The sequence below is a fragment of the Malus sylvestris genome, chromosome 12 (genome assembly GCF_916048215.2).
Source record: "Malus sylvestris chromosome 12, drMalSylv7.2, whole genome shotgun sequence".
Lineage (NCBI taxonomy): Eukaryota > Viridiplantae > Streptophyta > Magnoliopsida > Rosales > Rosaceae > Malus > Malus sylvestris.
The window spans coordinates 27,313,282-27,321,657 of NC_062271.1; the positions used below are offsets into that span (position 1 = coordinate 27,313,282).

Below are 8,376 nucleotides of genomic sequence, written 5' to 3' on the forward strand. Positions count from 1 at the left end.
TAGGAACTTCCAATGGGTACTTTGAAATCGCTACGCCTATACCAACCTCAATTTTGGGTGACGTTTACCGAATAATTGCTCAAAAGACAAAACTGAAAGCGTCTTTATGTGGTAGTGGCAGTCACATTTAGATATGTAGCCATGCACAAGCCCAAGTGTTACAAGAAATCAATCTTTAACGGTTTCTCTCTCTTATTTCCACGCAAAACTCTCTTCTACTTTCTGTTTAGCTTCTTTTCCCTAGCTCTATATATTGACCTCCACATTTCTCATTCTCCGATCTCTCTCATTAATTACGCTCTTCAATACTTTGGCCTCCCTCTCTCTCTCTCTCTCTCTCTCTCTCTCTCTCTCTCTGTCTTATTTTCTTCGGAAAACCCTCGACGGTACGAGGGAAAGCTCTCTCTCTCCCTCTCTCGGTTTCTCCTTCTCTCTGTAGTACAAGTTACAAGTAGCTAGGGTTCTGCAGAAATGGCTGGCTATAGCGAATACATGCCATTCATGGCCATGGTTTTGGTCCAAGCGAGCTATGCAGGAATGAACATTATTTCAAAGCTTGCTATTGAATCTGACATGGACCCTCTTGTTCTTGTTGCTTATCGTCAAGTTTTCGCCACCGCAGTCATTGCTCCCCTTGCTTATTTGATGGAATGGTAAAGTGCGCATCTGTTAGTCTTGTTGCATGTCACTAAATTCTCTTAGGGTTTGAGTTTGATTTCATGCACCAATGTCAGTATATATAATAAGTCTTGGCCTGGATTTTAAACATCATAAATTATATATATAAAGACTGCATGTTTGTTGTGGTCGAATGTTTTCCTTCTGTTGAACGCAAGTTTTAATCGAATTTTTGTCTCCCTGCATGTAAGTTACTTAGTTTATTTGAGTCAAATGGTCTCAAATTTTCAGTATATATAATAAGTCTTGGCCTGGATTTTAAACATCATAAATTATATATATATATATAAAGACCGCATGTTTGTTTTGTTCTTCATTTCAATCAGATTTTTATCTTCTTTTACCTTTTGCTATTAACAAATAGAAATTTAGTTTTTTGAATGATCATATAGAATTTGTTTTTTCCGTTCCAGTAGTGATTTTTGCACTCATTGTTTAATTGTCATTTGTACTTTAAACTAAAATATTTTGATACTTTCTCTGCACACATGAGGATTGATTTAATTATTTAAGGATTTTAGCTTAATTAGGCTAAAAAAAATGTTAAAAGTGACCAAGGGTATCTATACCGATGCTTCAAATTGCCAAGTGGACATGTAACGGTAAAAAATAGCATCTCATTTCATCCCAACCGATCAACCAAAAGCTGATGTAGATAGGCTTGGTGGTTGACGTCAAAAATGCCGCCTCAAAATTCATATTCCAAATAATTATTTATTTTTTATTTTTATAACTTTTGACTGGCCTTGCATTAAATTTGGTATAAGAGAAGCTATTTATATTTCTTTTAGCTTTTACTATGACTTGAAAAAGTAATATAGTGTATTAATGACATATCATTTAGTTTTTAAATTTTTTCGTCTATAAATTTAGCCTCCTTAGCATTATCCTACAAAATAATATATTAAACACATCGATTGAAGATGAAATTTTAACATGATGTCAAACTGCCATGTGAATCATCAAATCGTAATTTGGTGTTCAATATTTGAGATGCTCTAAGCCTTTCTTTTCCTTCTTTCCCTACTTTTTCTCCAACTCTCGCTTTGATTTCGTTAGTTAAAGCACTTGACTTTTTAATTAAAAATGGTTCTTGGAAAATCCGAAAATTGAAAAACTCTGGTGAACGAATTTAATTAGCTAGGTCTGGTTTTGCAGTTGATCTAGGCACGCAATAAACACAAAAAGCCAGCCAAAGCCATGCATGGAAAGTGTGTCAACTTTATTTTCCAGTCTGTCTCTTTTGGCCCTTTGGGGGCTTAATTTAACGTGCCACTCGTAACTGGCTCAAGGTGGCAGCACCCTTGCATGCATGGTCGCCATGTCATGCTTAACCATTTGTCCTTTCCTTCTTCTCAGCCTAGCTCTAGACCATCGTTACGTATTAGCTTTGTCCCGACCTCTCATGGCTGCATGATTTTATTAATAATCTTATTTCATATATACAGCTGGTAAATCAGTAGGATTAAGGCTTAATTAAGCATCCACCTATGGGGTGCATTGATGCAACACATATCCACCTAAGGCTTAATTAAGCATCCACCTAAGGCTTAATGTATTTTTTACTATGCAAAATTTATTATTTTATAGTGAGACTCGTTTATGTTCTTAGTCATCATTTAAGTTCATCTTTACATCATAAAAAATATATCAAATAAGTGAATGTTACTTGGTGCCAACAAGTTCTATATGCTCTGCATATAAATCACTAAATAATTTTCAATTTGATTGGTACTTTCTATATAGAGAGAATCCATAGATTGATATTGAAAAAATAAATGATTTCGATTATGAAATTTTAACTGGCAAATAAGTTGGTTGCAAAATAGTGAACAAGGTGGCGTGAAAGTATTTTCCTAACAATAATATAAAAAGAGAAAAATAAGGATATGATAATTATTAATTAATACCAGTTTCTTTAATTTTCGCATAACAATTTAGAGAAAGTTCCTTTACACATCATGTCTTTTTTATGTTCGTTCTATCTTTCTAATAGGAAAACAAGACCGAAGATCACGTTGCCCATTCTTTTCCAGACTTTTCTGTGCTCATTAACTGGGTAAGTGTGTTAATTTGTTCTTAATTTAATAACAAATTTATCATGTGCATCATTGGAAACCAATTAATTCACTTAATTAATTATAATTACGCGAATTTAAAATGCAGGGCCACTGCAAATCAGGTTTTTTATTTTCTCGGTTTAAAGACTTCGACCGCAACGATTGCATGCGCATTGCAAAACACACTTCCAGCCATGACATTTATCCTTGCAGTCATTTTCAGGTACTATATAGTATTACATCGTACTAATAAATATGTTATTTTTGCGCTTAATTAGTTAATTAATTATGTTTAACACTAATGGAACGTTTAATTTAATTTTGCAGACAAGAATCTGCAAAGCTCAAGAGCAAAGCAGGGCTATCTAAGGCGATGGGAACAATTGTGTGTGTATCTGGAGCTATGTTACTTTCATTTTACCATGGACACATCATTGGTCTAGGTGACTCCAAAATTCACTGGACATATGCGCAGAGAATGGGAGAAGCAAGTTCCAGCACCAAATCAAGCTCCTTTATTGGCCCCCTTTTTGTCATCTTAAGCACCTTAGGTTGGGCATTCTGGTTCATAATCCAAGTAAGTAACCGATCATCATTACCCTTTCATTTTCATGTTTTTATTAGGTTCGGTGTGTAAAGTAATAGGAATGATATGTACTCGTCTGATGACAATCAATGTTGTGATAAGCTTCGCCAGCATTACGGGTGACGAGCAAAAATGAACTCTAAAATTAGTGCTACAGTTTTTCTTTGGCTAAATTATAGCTACAGACGCTAATATATATTGGGAGTTGTTTTATCGTTGTTGAACTTGAATAATAGTTGCTCCCGTCCTCCTCCGATATAATTTCAGGCTAGAGTGGGGGAAAGCTTTCCAGCTCCTTATACAAGCACCACACTGATGTGTTTGATGGCCAGCTTTGAGTGTGGGATCATTGCTGTAATTGCTGATCACAAAGCGGTTTCATGGTCTCTAAAAGATCCCATTAGGCTTGTTGCATCCCTCTTTGCTGTATGCACTAGCTCTTACTCTTGCTTAAAATTATTCTTCAATTATTAATCATTAGATTAGCTAATTTATACTAACTCATGAGCATAATAACTAATTACAGGGAATTATGGGTTCTGCACTAGCATTCTTCCTCTCTTCATGGAGTATTCAGCGAAAAGGCCCTCTTTACGTGTCGGTGTTTAGTCCCTTGCTCCTCATCATTGTTGCCATTGCAAGCTGGGCTTTGCTCGATGAGAAATTATACGTTGGAACGTACGTATACATACAGTTTCGGTTTCATTTTTTCGCAATGACCTAACCAAATTTCTTATTAATTAATTCACTTGGATGATCTCCCGTGAAAATTAAATACTAATTAGCTTGGTTCATATTGTACTTGACTCAGTGCTGTAGGGTCAGTTTTGATTGTTGCCGGGCTCTATCTTGTTCTTTGGGGAAAGAATAAGGAGACGAAGGATGAGAAGCCAACAAAAGCAACAGGCATGACAAAGACGACAGATGAGGCCAAGGCTTATGAGAAAAGCGACTTGGAGCTGCAGCAAGTGCATCCGAAAAGCATCCGTGACGTTATGGGATAGAGAGGAGATCGATCGATCAAGACAAACAGATCACAACAGCAGATCCCAACGTTCACAATCTGTTACATTGAATCTCTATGCTACCATTTCATTTCCATCCAGTCCATGAAGAGTCCCCTTAGCATAATATATATATAAAACGTTGATCATCAATCCATGCATGCATTTGGAAGTTTCTGTAATCAACATTAATAAACCCTAATTTCATGTCATGTCAATCATAATTTATGTTTCGATTGAACTATATATTAAGCAGTAGTTCTATATTTCTAATAGAAACCAGCCATGGCCATGTTCTTCAATTTCACCAATATTAGGAGAGCAAAATATGTTGGACTTCTCAAAACAAATTTGTTGTTGTTACGTCAGCTCAAAAAGAATAAGTTGCGTTCGAATTGAGAAAGTTCCGTGGAGTTCATAAATGCATAAAAAGAGTTCATCATTCAAAGGGAAGTAGACTACTCAAGAATTTCACATTTCATTTATTTTATGTCTAAATTGAATAAAGAATTCGAAAAAATCTAATAAAACAAAGGGAACTTTAACGAAAAGTTCTTAGTACTGTTAACTTTAGCGAAAAACCACATATTTACACAAAAAAGTCAATCCTGATACTATTCACTTTACCCTTTATTTTGTCATTATCTTTAAAACTCAAAGTTTTCAAACTCTCTTCATTAGTTTTCCTTAAAACGAAAGCCCAAATTCCAAATGAATGAAAACGTACGGGGACACTACTGCCTTAACTCTCTCTACAGCCTAATTATTAATGCATGGAATATCAGAACATGAGAAACAAATATCACAAGGGTGCTATTATATTGACATTTAAAAAGAAAACATCATCGTTCTTAGAGTCGGTGTTCTTGAAGATAGTCCGCTTGAAAAAGGATGGTGCCATTGTTGTTGTGCATGAAAATCGAAAGGTGTCACATTATACATGTACACACACATCAACAAGCTTCATTTTTCATACGTTTGACTTTCGAGAATAGTTGCTGGCTCTGGCTACTAATTACAGATAACACGAAAGAAGTACAATTCTTAACTCTCTTGGTTAGCCAATTAATGAAAAACAATATTGTTCTGTGCTGTTATTTTTCCGTACAAATCTTGTGAAACTTATTTTGAGAAGGTTTGAAAGTATTTATTTTCTTATTGGTGAAGAATTGACGAAGTTAAAAACAAACGTCATAAAAAATAAGGAAACTGTTATTACTACTTAAAAAATCTCATTCTTCATTCCTCACGAGTTGTCTTTATCTTTCTAATTATAAAAAGTTTGAAGTGACAAATAAAATTTTTAGAGTACCAATAACAATTTCAAAAAATAATTAGAAAATTGACTGTTTTGGATGAGCATATAATATTCACTCAGTCAAAAATATAAGAATGGGCTTCTGATTACGAGCCCAGTTGTAGTGAACAGCCCAATTCAAATTTGTAATTACCAATCTCCAGGGTCACAATCGGAAATTAGAAAAACCATGATTTTCTTTCTATATATAAAGGCTGAAACCCTACTCTTTTCTCTCCAGTTCGTTGGCGTCGCATTGCTCTCCTTCTCATCTTTCCTGAAAACCCACCGCGATTTTCTTTCAATCATTTCTTCTCCGATTTCCGTTTGTTTTCTGGTATGGGTTTTTCGTTGTTTCTCTATATTTATTATTTTCATTATATTTCTGCATCGATGATGTATGATAATCCCGGCTTTATGATAATCTGGAACTGGTTTTCGATTTGGATATTCGTCTGGTTTTATTTCGATTTTTAATTTTAGGTCAGGGTGGTTTTTAATTTTAATTTGATTAGTAGCTTTCAGATTTAGCGCTAGATTTATCATTGCTGTGCTTGTTTGGATTTGGATGAAATTTCAGATTTTTAGGAGAGTTTAGGTCAGGCAACGGATTTGTATTTGTTTTTTTTGGTACATTTGGATTTTGATGAAGTTTCAGATCTTCAGGAAAAATCTTGTAATTCGATTTCAAATCCAAGTTGAAAGTTTGTGGCTTAATGTTAGATGATCTGATATCTGTTGCAGTTTCAATTTTTATTTAACATGACTAATTTGCGACTATTTTTGTTTACTTTTTGGGTTTTAACAGGTAGCAACTGTGTTTTGGTTTAAGGATTCAATGGTGGAACTGTGTAAAACGAGAACATTAGCTTTTCGGTTTGGGATGTTGGGTTTGTGTCATCATTAACATGAGGTATAATTCTTATAGTGCTCTAAAATCTTTGATGCATTTGGTGTGTTGTGGTATTGAAATCCAATTGAATATCAAACATGTCTCTGGGTGATCTTTTCTTCAATGAATGTTAATACGAATGCAATATGCGTGTGGTAACTTGTAGTTATCACATATACACTTGTTTCCTTAATGTTATGTTAGTTTTTAAAGTGCTTATGGACGGTCTTGTGCTGATTAGATTTTCCTCCGTTAGCACACAACAAATTCATAAGCTACAGTTATTGTTGCCACCTTTTGTCTTTCAAGTTTTTCCCTTATTACTTCAAGGAAAAGCTATCCTCTCGGTGGTGAACATTTCACATTACTCAAGTACTGTCTTTTGTTGATTAAATGTTTCATTACTAGGGTGGTAGTTTGAGCTACTTGTACCCGTGTTATCCACGGTTCCCCTTTGACTATACATGAGAATATCCGTGCTGCGGTGAACATACTTTTTTATTATAGATTTGTGTGCTTATTGACGATCTTGTGCTGATTAGTTCTCCATCAGCACTTCATATAATCATAAGCGGTATTTTACCTGCGCCAACTTGTCCTGTGGCGGACGTCTACTATATACTTAAAGCATGTGTTTTGTTGATTCAATACATTAAGGATATAGCAGATCTTCTTGCATGTGCTTATTGTCGGTCTTGGGCTGACTGTTTCCCATGCGCACATAATATTATCATAAGCTACATTCACTTGTGTCAACTGTTTTAGTTTTTTCCCTTATGGTATATGCCAACTGCTTTCCTTGCTTTGTCAGAGTTTTCATGACTTTAAACACATGTTAGATCTGCTTTCTTGTATCACTCTTGAATATTATGGCCTCTCACATGTGCATTATGTTTTTATTGGGACAGATTCGATCTTATGGCGACGCTGTTTCCAAAATACCCCAAGGGTTAATTGTCGTGGTTGACAGCAATGATTGGGACCGTGTTGTTGAGGAGAGGAATGAGATGCACAGGATGTTGATGGAGACACATGTATTGCTAATTAATGGTAGATTCAAAAACCAATCAAGGAAAAAAAACCACAATACTTTCTAAAGACCGGACCAGGTTGGATTGACCGAACTGGGTGAAACAGGTCAAACAGGGTCGGATAGGAATGTTTGTTTCAAAATTATACATATACTAAAACTTGACACAAAATCACGGTTCATTAACAGTGAATGGACTAAAGTGCCCTCTAATTTTTTTTAGTTATTAGCTGTTTTTCACTTTTCACATAGCAAAAAAATCGTTTTGACCTCCAGCCTACGAGTTATCATCACTTCATTTTCTCATTCGACAAAACACTTTTTACATGTATTTCGGATTGGTATTATGAATATGGGGGAATAATTTGTTTTTTTGATGAAGACTATAACATAATGCTACTGATTCGTAACATAACTCTTCAAGTTACAGATTATTTATACAAGGAATACTAGAATGGTTTAAAAGCGAAGTATTGTTGTAGGTTAATTTATATTTGATTACATTATTTTTCTTGATAAATACTATGATAGAATGCCACTGATTCGTAACATAAGGTTGATATCATTTATACAAGGAATACCAGAATGGTTCAAAAGTAGAGCAGTATATTAATTTATATTTGAATGCATAACAAACATGATATGTATTTAAATATAAATTAACCTACAGTAATACTTCGTTTTTAAACAATTCTAGTATTCTTTGTATGAATGATCCGCAACCTGGCAACCTGGAAAGTCATGTTACGAATCAGTGGCATTTTGTCATAATCTTCATCAAGAAAAATAATGCATTCAAATATAAATTAACCTACAATAATACTTCGCT

General features: G+C 34.6%; 1 protein-coding gene and 1 long non-coding RNA gene across 2 annotated transcripts; both read left to right on the top strand.

Annotated features, from left to right (window-relative positions):
* Nucleotides 1–286: 286 nt before the first annotated feature.
* Nucleotides 287–4,601, top strand: LOC126594115 (WAT1-related protein At1g09380-like). Its single transcript, XM_050260331.1, has 7 exons — nucleotides 287–653; nucleotides 2,675–2,737; nucleotides 2,845–2,961; nucleotides 3,066–3,315; nucleotides 3,592–3,750; nucleotides 3,851–4,002; nucleotides 4,136–4,601. The coding sequence occupies exons 1-7, from the start codon at nucleotides 472–474 to the stop codon at nucleotides 4,326–4,328; spliced, it is 1,116 nt and encodes a 371-aa protein (XP_050116288.1). The 5' UTR covers nucleotides 287–471; the 3' UTR covers nucleotides 4,329–4,601.
* A 1,235-nt stretch (nucleotides 4,602–5,836) lies between these two features.
* LOC126594130 (uncharacterized) lies at nucleotides 5,837–7,719 on the top strand. The gene is made up of 3 exons (XR_007613150.1): nucleotides 5,837–5,962; nucleotides 6,434–6,538; nucleotides 7,426–7,719. It is a non-coding gene; the product is annotated as an uncharacterized LOC126594130 (long non-coding RNA).
* The last annotated feature ends 657 nt before the right edge of the window (nucleotides 7,720–8,376 follow it).

Bases quoted from the DNA above. Each gene is read 5' to 3' on its own strand.
- LOC126594115 (XM_050260331.1), top strand. From the start codon at position 472: ATGGCTGGCTATAGCGAATACATGCCATTCATGGCCATGGTTTTGGTC. The intron at 2,738-2,844 runs GTAAGTGTGTTA...TTTAAAATGCAG, and splicing joins TTTCTGTGCTCATTAACTGG to GGCCACTGCAAATCAGGTTT. The intron at 3,316-3,591 runs GTAAGTAACCGA...ATATAATTTCAG, and splicing joins CATTCTGGTTCATAATCCAA to GCTAGAGTGGGGGAAAGCTT.